The sequence below is a fragment of the Ambystoma mexicanum genome, chromosome 3q, assembly GCF_040938575.1.
Source record: "Ambystoma mexicanum isolate Mex_15411 chromosome 3q, UKY_AmexF1_1, whole genome shotgun sequence".
NCBI lineage: Eukaryota > Metazoa > Chordata > Amphibia > Caudata > Ambystomatidae > Ambystoma > Ambystoma mexicanum.
Genome location: NC_090926.1, coordinates 895738959 through 895754777, shown reverse-complemented (window position 1 = coordinate 895754777; position 15819 = coordinate 895738959). Strand labels below are relative to the sequence as shown.

The window sequence follows — 15819 nt, the reverse complement described above, 5'->3', positions numbered from 1 at the left end:
CTTTCGTGCTTTCCATGGGATTTCTTGATGTCATCCAGTCCTTCTACTTGTGCTGCTAAGGCTGCGTCTGATCAGGCTAGGCATTGGATTTCCTCTAGGTTTCGTGGTTTTTGTAATAGCCGTTTCCAGAGATCAGCACTCTTCCATCCAACTATGATTGGAGAGCGGAGAGCTTCTTCATTGGAATATTTGTTGAAATCACAATGTTTCATCTTTACCCTTATTCGCATTACAAAAGCGTCCATAGTTTCGCCTTTTGTTTGTTTAGTGGTGTGAAAAATGTGCCCTTCATAGTCCACATTTGTGTGGGGTGTGAAATAGTCTGTGAGGGTTGTTTTTAGATTAGTGTATGCGTCGGCGCCTCCTTCTGGGAGTTCATCCAGTATGTTGCTCACATTTGAACCTATTGCATGGATTAGTAGGCAGTGTTTCTTCTCGTCATCGAGTGGACCTACTGCTTTCAAGCACACTTCAAAGTTTCTTAACCATCTTTTCCATCTTGGTCCTAGCATACCTGTGTCACTGAGATCAAAATTTGATGGTAACTGAGCTAGTAGGCTGTCTGACATCTTTTCTTGGGTATTGTGTGGGCAGGTGTGACTTGTACAGTTAATGAGTCCTCCCCAGACTCATCAGTCATCTTATTTCGCCACTCGTGTGAAAATTGGTATTATTTTTGTCACAACTGATTAGTCCTATCTTGAAGACTTGTGATGATGGGGAGTTGCTTCATGTTTCTTTTATTACGCTGATTTGTTTGTGTGAGAAAGTACAAGCTTGAGTGTCTTCTGGTTTTCGCCAGTAGGCGGGAGATTTTCTCCAACCGCCTTGATTTTGATGTGAGAATGGGGAGCGTGTGTGCTCTGACACCCGTCTTTATGTGAGAACTGGAAGATTGTACCTCGACCACTCACTTGCCCCTCATCCACAGAGCATTGCCGTGAGAGCAATATCTCTGAACCGCCCGGAATGTTGTGATGGCGGGGAGCCGTCGTGCTCCGCCCACAGATGTTCCTTGCCCTTGGCGGGAAGCTGCACACACCCGCCCGGAATGTGAAGAGGGAAAGTGGTCAGCTGGCGGGGAGCCTACGCGCTCCCACCCGCCTACCTTTTCTTCGCTTTTCGTTTTTGGTCCGATTGCCCACAACTCGAGTGGCGCTGCAGAGCCACGAATTTGAAAATGGCGCAGAGAGGAGTGCTGGTGCCGTGGGGAATACGAAAATCCTCGTCGCCAGTGTGGTATATCCTTGATGCAGTCACAATCACTCTACCAGGCGGGCCCGTCACTCAATCAGGAAAGAGATAGAAATCGGGAGTATTGTGAAGTGCGTCTTTATTCAATCTTCACATAACAGGAACTGACGTTCCTTAACTGTCCCCTGCCCCTCCCCTTCCCACCGCTCCATGTCCCTTCCCACGTGACATGGGTGAGCTGACAAAAACACATCCACCTTAACTATGTGCCCTCAGTTGCGCAGAGTAGGACCACAATGATGACATCACAGTGACAAATACATCATACATGACATCACTGATGAGATCACTGTTGTCACTAATGACCCAACACATGACTTCACTGCAATCACTACTTTGATTCATTATGTTTTGAAATATGACAACTCTGCTTTGATACATACTATATAGGTACATATGCCATAATTACACAGTACATTTTAGTTTGCCCTTGTTTCTTGAATCCTGCAGCAGCGGCCACTGTATATGCTGCACCAATAGGTTTCTTTGTGGCATACTAGAGTTTAATGTGTGGCCACTGTACATGTTCCATGAAAAGGTTTTGTTGGGGCTGTCAAGTATGAAGTCATTATTGATGTCACCAGTGATGTGGTCATATGCTGCGCAACATGGGGTGCACAGTTACGGTAGACTTGCTCGGAACGCGATTGCTGAATTTCAGGGGTTTTGTTTCGTTAAATCTAATCACCTTATTGCTCTCTTAATGACTGTTTCTTTCATTGAATTTCAAAGGTTTTGTTGCTATGTACTTTTCACCTTAACTTTCTCCTAACTAAAGTTTTTTTCACTGAGTTACAAGTGTTCGTTATACTATATTTTCTTTGGGGCCCACTAGCTATGGCCTTTGGCTGTGGACACTGTACAAGTTGCACCAACAGGACTCTTTGGAGCCCACTAGCCCTCATCTTCAGCCATGGCCTTCCACACTGCGCATGTTGAACCAATAGGTTTCCTTGGGGCCCAGTAATCATGGCTTTTGGCAGTGGGATGGAGACCCATTACCCTCTGCCTAGTAGATGTGATCCCTCTTTTCGAATTTCAGCGGGATTGCCCATATGTTGCCAACAAACTACATATGCAGCGACACTGGGATACCCAGGCCCATGGTATTACCCAGGTATCGGGATAATGAGAAAACGCTTGAAAAGAATCGAACTGTAACTGGCTCCATAGACCAACCCCAACTTCACTTGATGTCTTCTTTCCTTTCCCCCACCCCACCTCTAGCCTGATGCAGTTTCATCCTCCTGCCTCCTCCAAATAACCTTTTTTGCACTTTTGTTTCGTTTTTGCATTACCCCGGTATTGCTGCGATAATCGCTTGCATCGAGCAAAAAAAAAAAAAAAAAAAAAATATTTTTAAAAAAAGAAAAAAAAAAGTCTTCATTTCAGAAAAGCCTCTCTGCTGCAACACACCATGGGAGATATTGCTATATTTCTTTTTTGGGAGAAAAGAGCACCACCTTCCACGTCCAATATTTTAAAAACTAGTGGACCCCAAACCTATCCTGAAAATTAAGTTAGTGATAGAATTTTCTGATTTCCTATGGCTCATGCCAATCACCTTAACTATAGGCCATCGAACTGCAGCACTATGATATATATACATATGGCATATATTTCTTACCGTAATCATATTTCTGATGTTTGCAACTGCTTAGATTCACATGCTGTGCATTGGCTGACATCTAACGGTAGGTGAGGAATATTGTATTCTTGTTTTTCGAGTTTTATAAGAGGACTGATACGGCTTGCTTGTAATACTAACCCTGCGTTATGTGTTTTCTTCACGCATCGGGGTCCCTTTGATTATTTTGTTTCTGACAAGAGGGATCATGAAGTATGCGCGAGTACAGAAGATAAAGGTGTTAGTGCCTTCAACTCCAAGAGGGGAGGAAGGGCGGGTGCATGTGAATCTAACCAGATACAAGCATCTGTGCATATACTAGCGAGCAGAACCAGGAGATGGTGGTGGAATGTTAGAAGCTAAAGCTGCAAAAAGATGTTTTAACACTGCCTGACCCACCTCTGAATCACTCTTCGAATGTGTATCTAAGCAGTAATGCAGAGCAAAGGTGTGAATTGGACTCCAGGTCGCTGCTTTGCAAATTGCATCTAAAGGTACATTTGTAATTAAAGCTAAAGTAGCCCCTGTGCCTCTAGTAGTGTGTGCTCTCGGCGTAAAGGGTAAAGTACTCTTTGAAAGAGAATAACACATTTGGATGCATTTTAAAATCCTTTCTGAAATAGCCGACTTTGAGACTAGATTTCCTTATCTTCAAGTGGCTATGGAAACAAAGAACTGGTCCATTTTCCGTAGTGGTTTTGTTTTATTTAAGTAATACATTAGAGCTCTTCTGGCATCTAATATATGGAGGTTTCTCTGCACTGAATTTATAGGTTTTTAGAAAAAAGACAGGAGTTCTATAGACTGATTGACATGGAACTTGGAGATGAATTTAGGAGAGAAGCATGGATGTGTGTGTAACACCATTTTGTTCTTGTGAATGGTGACACAGGGATCTGAAGTGAGAGCGCCTGCAGCTCATTCACCCTCTTTATAGAAGTAATGGCTATGAGAAAAGCAGTCTTATGAGTGAGGCACTTAAGACTGACTTCATGCATTGGCTCAAAAGGAGGGCCCATAGGTTTAGTAAGGACTTCATTCAAGTCACATCCAGCGGTTGGTTTTGAAATCGGAGGTTGTAATCTTTTGTCCCCTTTCATAAAGGCTTTAATGGCAGGGACTTTCAACCAAGAAATTTTCTTTTGAGGGGTGGTGTAAGCAGAAAGTGCAGCTAGATGTACTCTTAGTGAATTAAAGACAAGCCCTGAATCTAGAAGGTAAAGTAGATATAGAACAATGTGAGAAGGATTGCAGTCAATAGGATAGAGGCTCCGTGATCTACACCAAATGTCAATGCGTTTCCACTTATTTAAATAGCAGTGTCTGGTATTAAGCTTACGTGCATCTAAGAATGGCTGCACATCTTTGAGGAAGATTCAAATGGCCAAACATTGAATTCAGGAGTCGGACTGCTGAATTCAGTGTTTAAGCATATGGATGCAGTGTTGATCTCTGAACTCGGGACAGTATGTTGAACAGGCATAGAAGCTTGACTGGAGGACAAAGACATCCTTATTAGGTGTGAGAACCATGTCTGCCGGGCCCACATTGGGGTTATTAGGATAAGTTTGACTTGTTCTTGGTGCATCTTGTAGACTATGCTGTTGAGGAGACGAATCGGGCGAAAAGCGTAGGCAAATATCCATGAACAATTTATCCACAGGAAGTTCAGCTTGGATATTGTCTGGGATACCTTGAGGTGTAGTCTGTGCATTGCACATTCTCCAGTGTTGTGAATATATCGATATGTGGATGATCCTATTCTGTGAAGATGACGTGTAAAATGCCGCCGTGCAATTGCCATTTGTGCTCTACGGGAGGTTTCTTCTGAGGACATCTGCTAGAAGATTGTGTTCCCCTGGAACATGTTGGGATATGAGGAACATGTGTTTAAGCACCCAAAGCCATGTGTTTTGGGCTAGTCTGGACAGGACTGAAGTGTGTGTCCCGCTCCATTTGTTTACATAAAACATGGCTGTAGTGCTCCCTCTTTCGGGCTAGAGCTGTTTCCCCTTGTAACTGGTCTTGAAAGGCTTTCAGAGCTTTGAACAATGACAGATGCTCTAAAAGGTTGATGTGCTTGTCGCTAGTGTCTGAGTCCACACGCCGTGCGCTGTATGATGGAGATAATGTGCTCCCCCCACCTCCATAGGGAAGCGTCTGTGGTAAGAGTGGCCTCTATTGCTGGTGTGATTAATGATTTCCCTTTGGGAAGATTCTCCCTTGACCACCATTGCAGAGACAGAACTAGAGACTGCGCGACAACCACTAGGTCTTCCCACTGACCCCTTGGCTGAGACCATTATCTTGCGGGCAACTCCTGCATCGGACACATGCGCAGACGGGCCTGACACTACCTAGATGCAGGAAGCCATCATTCCAAGCACATGGACTTGTGTACGTTTATCTGACGACCGGCTATAAATTGTGGAATTTGGAACAGCATGTTGGAGGGGAAGATGAGACTGTTTTCCATCCGAATTATAGCTCCCAGAAATTGTTTCACTTGACTGGACACGAGTCTTGATTTTTTTCCTGCTGATGGAGAACCCTAGCTGACACAGTAGGTTGATGGTATGTTGAGTGTTCTTGAGACACGCTTGAGGTTTGTCCCCTGTAATTAGTCGTCTAGATAAGGATACACTGGAATGGACAGTCTGCAAAGGTGGCCCGCCACCACTGCCAGAACTTTGGTAAACACTCTTGGTGCTTAGGCTATGACGAATGGCGACAACTGGCAATGCTTTGAATTGATGAGTGTTTTCCACTTGGAATCTTAGGAACTTTCTGTGCGCTAGCAACATTGAAATATGAAAGTATGCATCTTTCATGTCCAATGTTGCCATGTAACTCCCTTTTTGAGAAGATGAATTACCTCCTGCAAGGTAGTCATCCTGAATCTTTGTGTCTTGACATACCTGTTTACAGGACGCAGATCTAGTACAGGGTGCATTGGTTAAGTCCTTTTGGGTACAAGGAAGTACACAAAATAAATATCCTTGCTCACCTTTAGAAAGGGGACGAGTTCTATGGCTCCTTTCTGAAGTCATGACGCCACTTACGCTTGCAGGATGAGCTGATGTTCTGGCGACATCCTTCTGTGATGGTAACAAGGTTTTAGTAGTGGGTACTGTCTATCCGTCTGCAACGGTAGACAGTACCCACTGGTCTCAGGTTATCTCCTCCCATGCGTAGGTGAATGAGGAAATTCAACCTCCTACTGGAGATACATGGGTTGGAACCTTAATGTAAAGTCACTTGCTGACAGGGAAAGGGGAGCCTGTAGAGGCTGCACTCCTACATCTACCTTTGCCTTGTCTAAAACCACCACGTTGAGGTGTTTGGTAAGTAGATTGTGTACCTGGCGGTGTGTGCCATGAAGAGGACCCAGATGAGAACCCTCAATGTGTGGGTCTGGAGCGAAAGGAAAGGCTGTTAAAAACTCTGCGTTGGCTTGTTAGAAATTGACTTGGGGTCTTAAGCGTGTCGTGTTCCTTTTTCGCTGTCTCTAAAGCTTTGCCAAACAGGGCCGATTCCTTAAAAGGCTTGTTTATTAAAGTGGCTCAAGTTTCTGGTTTGAACACATAATTACTCAGCCAAGAGTGTCGTTTTAATAGGGTTACTTGTGCAAGGACTGTGCTCTTTAAAATGTTATTGGTGACCGTCTACCCTCTTTAATGATGTTCAGTAATTGGGGTTTGGTTGGCTCGTGGAAGTCAGTCAAGTTACTTTGGAGCAATCCCCACTGGACATCGTTGTAGCTTGCTAACAGCGTAATATTGCTGGCAATATGTGCCAAATAGGCTGCTGAAGCAGTGACCCTCTTGCTTAAAGCATAACGCTTCTTGCATTCCTTGTCAGGAGGTGCCTCCGTATTTGACAGTGGTAGTGACCACTAGTGATTCAGGTGTTACATGACCCTGAGTGTATATAAGGAGGCAGTTGGTGCCGGCTTGAACATTTTCTCCACCCAAGGGTTTACTGCCTGTGTGAGTGTGTGTGTGTGAGAAGAGAGTGCACAATTCTACTTTTAACAGAGTTAAAGAGGGGGATAGCTTGGCTAATAGCCTTTTTCTCCTTTAGGATGTCCCCGACAAAGTCAGAGTCAGAAGTATTCTCCTGTGTCTGGATCTGAAAACGCTAATTATTAAAAAGGAGTTGCCATCAATGGGCGACATGTCCCTAGGCTGCTGTAGAGGATCATCATCATCATCATCGCCAAAAACATCACGGGTATCATGGGTGGGAGTTGCTGACCAAGTACTCTGATCAGCATTCCATTGCCCAAGAATCGGATCCTGATCCCCTTAGTCTTGCACCAAATAGAGATCGCCATGATCATCTTGAAAGATGCCAAGTGTCCTCAGATGACAGGAGGTGGAGAGTGATGGAGTCTTGGAGGTGGCTCACCCTCATCAGAGAATACTTTTCCATAAATGTTACAAATTCAGATACCCTGTCCATAGTCTAATCACATTTTTGTTTTGTCCATGTTCCTGGGATTTCAGGAAGAGGAAATACAATTTCCTCTGGGTGAACAGGTCTTTTACCTTGTATGGACTTAGACAACATCTCTGTAGACGTACTGTAAGTGGAAGAGGTTCCAGAAGTGGTAATAGGGGCATAGACAGCTGTGTGGGTGCCTGTGGTGGTGATTCTGTGTGTTTCTTTTAAAGGTTTATGTTTAGAAACAGTTTGATGGCCATTGTCGTCGTGCCCGAATCGGTGGTCGATCAGGGTCTATGACCAGCAACTGATTTTTCCGCAGGTTTAGAGCTATGCAGCAAACGCAAATGCACAGTGGGCTACACAAGGGTTCTATCTCTTTCGACAAAACTTTCAACAAAAGTTAAATTGCCTTTTAAGCCCCTTTTGATGATCCCGTCAAAGGTTGGCTTGGGGTTGTATGTTTTGTGAGTGGACGTGTGTGCCTATGTCGCCAGTGGACTTCCCTGTAGGAGAGCTTACGGCCAGCCTAGAAGGTCTGGGGACAGACACGCAGCAGTCTACAGACGCCTCTAATAAGTCTTTGGCTTCCAAAATGGGTGCACAGCTGACAAGCTCTTCCTCGTCCGACCCAACAGCGCCGGTAAAGGAATTCGGCCAGCATGGCATAGGCCATCCACCGATTGGTGCACCTGTCCTTAAGCGTTTTTGGCTTAAAAAGCTAATAGGAGTTGCAACTCTGTTTGGCGTGATAGCTGGGAAGAAACCTGTTCCACACTCGGTGTGCATCTTTCTAAGGACAATTTTTACTGCAGGAAGGACAATATTTCAAGAGAATCCATCACATAGTATTGTAAGAATTTAGCGGCAGCTAGATAAAAATCAGTAGAGAAAAAGCAGAAAGTGGCATTCTACAAAGAAATGTAAATGTAGAGATACCCGGCTCTCCCTAGTGCAAGTTCAAAGCCTGGTGAAGGCTGCAGCCGGCCGTTGATGAGACGTTCGTTGAAGCTTCAGATGGTAGTCGGACGTTGGAAGATCAATCGTCAAGTCGACTTCGAAATATAAATCATCATAATGTTTGTTAAACTGCCTTGTCTGTAGCTAGGCTACCAGTCCCGTCTTGTCGACCGACCATGATGGTGGAAAAAAACAATCTTAGGGACCTCGAGGACGCGTGAAGGATCATGGGTACAATATACGTTACACAAGGATAGTATTACAAGTACGCCCGATCAACATCCCTTATCGAAACTCGAAAACAAGAATGCAATACTCCGCACCTTCTAGATGTCCACCTATGCGCAGCATGTGATTCTAAGCAGAACTACAAGCCTAATTTTGCTGATATTACGTCTGGCTCAGAGGGAAAGAGCACCAAGGGACCTCAACGCCAATGGCGCATGGCACCCCTGGTGGCAAAACATTTTCTGAAATATACTCCTGCAGGAAGATATATCCAAGATGAGAAATCCAAGGGAGGGCACAATGTAGGACCTATCACAGAAGATATTTTCCACATCCCTCTCCCACATATCATCCTCGTGCCCTGAAATGTTGCAAAAGGTGCAATATGCCTGTCTGTGAACCACCATCATTTTAACTCCTTTTCGAGAAGAGTAACTATTCCCCACACCAAGATAAGTTGCTACAATACTCAGCACAGGTCCACTTGAGCACAGCAGAACTTTCAAAGACAGATCCATTTTCTGGATTTACACAGACTCTCTACCAGATGAGAAAACAGGCAGTATATTACACTGCTTGCAGATGTCTGAGAGCGCATTTGCATGGGGTATTCGGTGATAAGGTCACAATTGTTGCCAGCCCTCTGTAACAGTGTAGAAGCGTGGGAGGTGAGACTAATAAATCAACCTCATTTACATCATCTAGAGCTAAAACATTTTTTGAAAAGACATTAAAGAAATGGTTAAGGCGTGACAGTTACAAAATGTGGTACAAGAGCTGGCAATAGTCCTAAATTTGCTTTTGCCTGCAATAACGACAGTGAATTGTGAACCATCAGTGCACACAGTAAGCAAGAAAAGTTAATTATAGTAATGAAACTGGTTTCAGGTGGGCATGCCATATTGTTTTGAGCTACCTCAATTTTAATTGGTGAGTCATCTCTGGTGTTACCTGAAAAAAAGATATCACGATTACACCCAGCACCCCATGCAAACTACTGTCACACAAAATACTCAAAACAAAGTTTTATGGAATACGTACAGAAAACGGCACAGGCATGACCATGTTTCCTCCATACACAGTAGGTACGTAAAGATAACTGGTCCCAGTGTGTGGATCTATCCTTTGAACAGGGCTTGGAGATTTGCCCAAGTTTGGGTGAGGTCCAAGGGGAGGGGTAAAGGCCCGGATAGGATTCCCAATAAGCACCGAAGTATTTGGCTGAACTAAAATTTAGAAAAAAAGGGAAAGGAAATCATTACTGAAGTTATCTTGGGGATTTCAACAAAAGGTCATTTGATACATATGCATGGATAACTTTGTGCAATTTACCTTAATTCTTTGAATGTTTTACAGAAGAAAATAATAAGTTTCATGAATACTGAATGGTTAGGTTTTTTTTTATCTCGCCTACTAGTTTGACTTTCTAAAAAAAAATTAAAAGTAGAGAAAGTTATATGCTAACTTAAAAAAACAATTTCTGATGAGGCATTAGACAATTAAGGACTTTCATCTGAATATCTTTATTATGTCTACATTCTGCACAATCCCCACACATTTTTTTTACTTATGCTTAGCAGCAAAATAGACTGCTACATTCAACTTACAAGACTGGTAATATTGTACTACTCCGGCACCGCTGCCTGACCCTTCAACCATTCTTTCTTATCAATCTCACCAAAAACCTTTTCAAGTGCAAGGAAACATTTCTAAAAAATTTTTTTCAACTTACCAAGGCCATCAGATTGAAAATGGTCATTCTGGCTATGGTGGTGGTTCTTACCCTGGGAAACAAGATCAGCATGCCATTAGTCTGCTTGCTAAACCAATAGAGAAATTCTAAACAATCTTCAAGCTTTCTTAAATTCAACTAACCCATCTTGTATATTACATAGAGAAACCATGTACTGAAGTGGTTAACAGAAAGTAAAAAAACACCCAGACGCCACATCAATCTATCAGAAGGAAATGTATTCAGCAGACAAGATTTGCCACCATTCAAATTGAAAGTAGATTAATCCCCAAAATTAGGCTAATACTCGCCCCATGCGCCCACAAAAAAACAGGAAGTAACAGACAAGCAGGTATCTGTGACTTGTTGCCACCTGCCCTCTCGTGCTAATACCAAAGGCATCAGCAGCACAAGCTATACAGAGCCTATCTGCAAGATAAATACAAAATACATTTTAAAAACATGCATGGTAAACACTGGGCTTGACCTTTTTAGCAGCAGTCACATTTTCCAAGAGAAACTACATACATTGCCCAGCAAACCCTTGCTCATTCTAGTTTCATATAGATTTGTAACAGAAAATTACATTCCCCTTGACCAATCCAGCGTCCCAGGTCCCCATGTCACCTCTTCCTTGGCAAGCATGTTCTTTCTTTGCTGCTCAAAGCAGAGAGAAGTTGATTTTGCTCTGCATGTTGAGGTTTGTGCTTGGTGTGTAATATATGTTTTTTTCGAATGTATTGCGCAGTCCACTCTATTGATTAAGCGACAGTCGCAAGCCTATTGATGCAGATGGGAGTACAAGGGCTTACCACACCACATTTTATACTTACTTTTCACACATCCACCATTATCCAATGTCTGTCTGCCAGAGCAGTGGAATGCAGCTATTTAACATTCACTGCTCTTTGTGAGTCATGTAGTTTGTGGTGAGAAGGGCAGTAAATAATAAAAAAAAATAATAATAGCTGGTCAAGTGGCACAGCGAGTAGAGGGCTCGCTTTGACATCCGTGCAGAGCCTGCTGACGCAGGTTTGAATCCCGGCGCGGCCAAACTCAGCCTTTCATCCTTCCGAGGTCGATAAATGAGCACCACATACCGTGGGTAATATTAAGCAGCGCTCAGATACCTGAGGGTTCGTAGCGCTATATAAATGCTGAATTATTATTATTGTTATTATTATGTGTAGGAGCATATATGCGCATGTGTTCCACACTTAAAAAGTTAATTTCACTTTGTCTCTGCATGTACCGCACCTTCAGTACACCACTGAGCGGTGATAGCTTTTTCAAAGCTCTCACTGCGGTTTAGTTAGGGTTTCTGAAGGAACTACATATATATTCTCGTTTTGAAAAAGAATTGAGAATGGCTCCGATCTGGTCGTGAAACGAGGAATAACCCACATAACTTGACCGATTCAGCCAAGAAGTTAATGGAATTAATAGTTGGACGACATGAGGGTTTATTAGTGCATTTATGGATTTAAGGCAATAGGTAGAGAATGGAAAATGTCACAATTTCGACATATAATTACATTAATAAAACCCACTTCTAACCAATCTAGACATTTTTCATGAAGGATTGAATTAAATACAGAGGTAGGATCAGATGGCAACTTCCTACAACATGAGGATGCTTCTCTAATTTGCCCGTTAGCTTCCTTTAGATATGCTAATGTATGCCAGAACACTAATGACCTCACTTGTTAGACTGCTTCTTTAACCAACAATTCTATGACAATATGATATATGTTTTCTTCTTTGACCAGTGAATAGTTTCTGGGTCCTTAAATATACAAGAATTGAATCAAGATATATCTAACATATAATGGGAACACAGGTGGCTTAATCTGATTGATACTAAAGATGACCAAATTAACCATAGAAGAAACTGCACCTACAAATTCTAGTTCAAGCTGCTGTAGGGTTACCACAGTTCCATCTCCATAATAGTATTAGGTTCAGACACAACAGAACAGGACTCCATTTTTATTTTTGTCAGTATAGTATATGGTTTTAATAATAGTTTTGTAACAAAACAAATACATCAATATTCATAGCCACTAAATAACAATATGATTGAGGTAAGAATTGCCGATCTAAATTCAGAACCACAATTTGATCTTTATTTAATATGCTTTTAGACATACGTTTCCCTCCTCTTCCTGCACCCACCCCTCCAGGTTTCCATCCTGTGCCTATAGTTCTTAAGAGTTGTTCTTGCAGTCGTGCTCTGTATAAAAGGTTTCCATTTTGTCAAAAAACATTTTGTAACTTTTGTTACTTCCTGTAGATTCTCCAGTCTTCAATTGATGATCCAATTTCTGATGAGCACACTGTTGCAACTGTTAGACTTGAAGATATCGCCATAGTACCCGATTGGTTTTACTTTTATGCAAGTGCGACCAGAGCAAAGGTCATGTTTATCGCTATTTAATGTTCTAATATATATTTGAATTTTGACAACTTCTTGCAAAATGTCGTAATCGCTTTCCTTAATTTATATAATTTTAATTTCAGCAATTGTATTCATTCAGCTTTCAATTGTCATTTTGGCACGGTTTATGCAGATGCGCAACAGGTTATTCAAGTAGATTTTCCAGGCTTCACTGTATTGCAGTAACACTGGACTGAATATTTCTTCACAGCTTGGAAAGGTTAGTTTGTCAAGGCCACAGAGAATCGTATCCATGCGCACACGCACGCACACACACACAAAAACACAGACAACTGTTCTACTTATACTGATTACATCAGCATTCCATTTTATTATCCCCTTGCTCATATTGAAGGCTATTCAGCCACCTTTCAAGACCTCAACAGCATGTTCGATTAGATTTTGTGCATTACTGAGCCTTAGAAGGACAAGGGAGTGAGTCTGATGAATTCTATTACAAGGAGGAAGGAGACGAATGAGACTACCTCTTTCAAGCCTTCAAAACCATTTGTACTCAAGACAGTCTTGGCTGTGCGTTTTAAAGGCATTCTGGACTCATCTGAGCAACTCAAGGAGAGCTCCGCCGACTCAGCCCACATCAAACAAGATCATCAAAAACGAGATTGCCTGCAGGAGTGTGTGACTAGCCAACTGCAGAGCCATCCTGCCTTAGTGCCCCTCCTCATCTACCTTGAGTGCTCCGCTGGAGGAACTGCAAGAACCTATTGTGGTCAATAATGAGACAGATCCATGGCTCGGAAGAAACCAGCCTCGTATATTCTTCAGACAGAGGAAAGCAATGCAGAGAACAACCTAACCTCCCAGTGTTTACTTCTGCATTTGAAAGGCTTGGAGCAGCATTCACCATCAAAAGGATGGTACCCAGACTCTTACCCTCCACACCAGGGGCTGCACCAATTGGAGCACCACTCCACCAAGGAACCAGGTCCAGAACCACACTCTGAGGAGGCCTAAGAAGATTAAGATTGGGTTAATGAATGGCATTCTCAAATACAGGAAGATTTCAGCACCCAGTACTCTAATGTCTGCAGGTGAGGGTGGCTCAGGCCGAGGCATGCTGGACTCAGACTGCTTACGCCACCTCTGGTCTTCAAAGTGGGTCCCCTTCACCACAGAAGACTATATGAGCATTTGGATGCACAGGGCATGGGAAAAAGATGTCAAAGCCAAAATGAGTGTAGAATGCAGTCACTGCATCCGTAGAACATATCGGAAAAACATGAATGGCAGAAAATGCTGAAAAAGGGCGGTGAAAAAAAGGAAATTCAAAAATGTCGACCAAGGTGAGTGGGGGTGTCCCCCACTTCCATAAAAAGGAAAGAGGGGGACAAGCAACGCAAAAAGAAAGAAAAAGGACAGGACCCGGAGCCGCCGTTTCGCTTCCATGTGCGTGAAGGGAACCGGCGTCGCAGTGGTATTGCGCAGCCGGCCGGAAATCACATTTCGAAAAAAATCACTTTCGTTTTTTTCTCTCTCGGTCATTTCGGATTCGATCTATTCACGGCAATCCTGCAGTCAGAGAGGAGACCCAGGACCAAGAAGTAAGACAAGATGATACACTGATTTCAACAACTTTATTTGGGGAGTAGTTACAACAAGGGACTAAAGAAAATATAAACAGGTTCTTCCCAAACCCAAAAACATGCATCATGATAGCTTCCCCTAGTGTCAATAGACTTCTCCATCCCTGTAAGGTTCTCAAAGTCAGTCCTGGTCTGTCTGGGCTGTCCAGCCTCTCCTTGTTCCTCAAATGTACCTTCTAGTCCTTAAACTGTAAATGCAGTTCGGGAATGAATCGAAGTTCCTGGTCAATACAAGCTCTAGGGTTTTTCAAACCATTCTTCAGGTAGATTGATTGCAGGTTTTCCACAGTCCTATATCCCAAGACTAACATGACCCCATAGTCTTGCCAGCAGACTGGTCTACAGCAGCAGCCTGCACAGAGAGTTGGAAAGGAATCTACCTTAACCTGTGTCTTCCCTTCCTGTGTCTTTGCACTGGATATAGCCTCCTTGACCCCACTCACATTCCTCTCGGCTCCTGGCCCCTCCTAGTGCCGACCTGGCCTGCCAGAACCTTCCTCTCAGTCCCGCCTTCACCTTCGGATGTGCTCAACTGGTCTTTTCCCTTTGCCCAGATCACCTCCTACAGTTATCACAACCATCTCCTCTCAAAGCTGCCACCTCTTATGCACAGCCCTGACTTCCTGATGCCGCTGCCTGAAAATCAGCAACTCACAATGGTACTACTTTTGGGTTACTAAGTTCTGCATCTGGACCACCCTTAACACTTGATGTTAAGCACCTCCAACTTCAGTCTTTCAGCTGCGGCACCTGATGTATCACTGCCTTCTTTTCTGTATCATACTCCTCTCCATCTATAACCACCTACTCATTTTCATCTTGTTCTCTACTTATTGTTACCACCCGCTCCTGACCTTTTGCAATTACCACCCCATGCTGCACCCACGGTCTTACAACCTCCTCCTTCATCTTCCTATCTGTTACCACCAACTCCTGCTCTCGCATGATGCCACCTCTCCTGCCTCCCCATCTCTCCAGCCTTCAATCTCAAGTCATTGACAAACTCAACACTCTTTCCCCACAACCCATACCTACTGACTTGGACCTCTACCTTATATACTGTTTTCTTTGGGTTGGGCTTCTGATTAAGGTTTAGAGCTTTGTCTGTTAATTGGGAACTGGTTAGTATTGGTAAGTGCCTCTGGATGCACTTGACATCACTTTGGGTTTGGGGTGCCGGACCAGGCTTTCATATGGCCTGTCTACCAACTTCGATTACATTCCGACCTCCCACCTTCTCTCTGGTGTTGCCTGCACATGACCTTGATCTTAATTTCCCCTCAGTGTGTCAATTGTATTGTTGTAAACTTTCAATACTCTCTGAATGAGTGCAGTGCTAACTAGGGTGAAATTGCAACATTGTTTCTTCCAAGATAATTCTGTCAAGAACAATGAAATAGCAAGTATCTTTTCCGGGGAGAAACAGGAGTTATTAAAATTACTCACCAAAGTGCCTAGAGTACTTATAGTCCATAGTCCCCTTGCCTCCATCCTTGTGGGCACTCTCCAACATGGCGATGGTACCGGAACC

General features: G+C 43.3%; 1 protein-coding gene across 9 annotated transcripts in view; it reads right to left on the bottom strand.

Annotated features, from left to right (window-relative positions):
- HELZ (helicase with zinc finger) overlaps nucleotides 1-15819 on the bottom strand; it is a 2743493-nt gene that overhangs the window by 367955 nt on the left and 2359719 nt on the right. For all 9 annotated transcript variants that reach the window (XM_069655034.1, XM_069655036.1, XM_069655035.1 and 6 more), the window contains 2 exons: nucleotides 10248-10299; nucleotides 9557-9741 (listed from right to left, as the gene is read on the bottom strand). In XM_069655034.1, the coding sequence (XP_069511135.1) occupies nucleotides 9557-9741; nucleotides 10248-10299 (237 nt within the window). The remainder of the gene's footprint in view (nucleotides 1-9556; nucleotides 9742-10247; nucleotides 10300-15819) is intronic.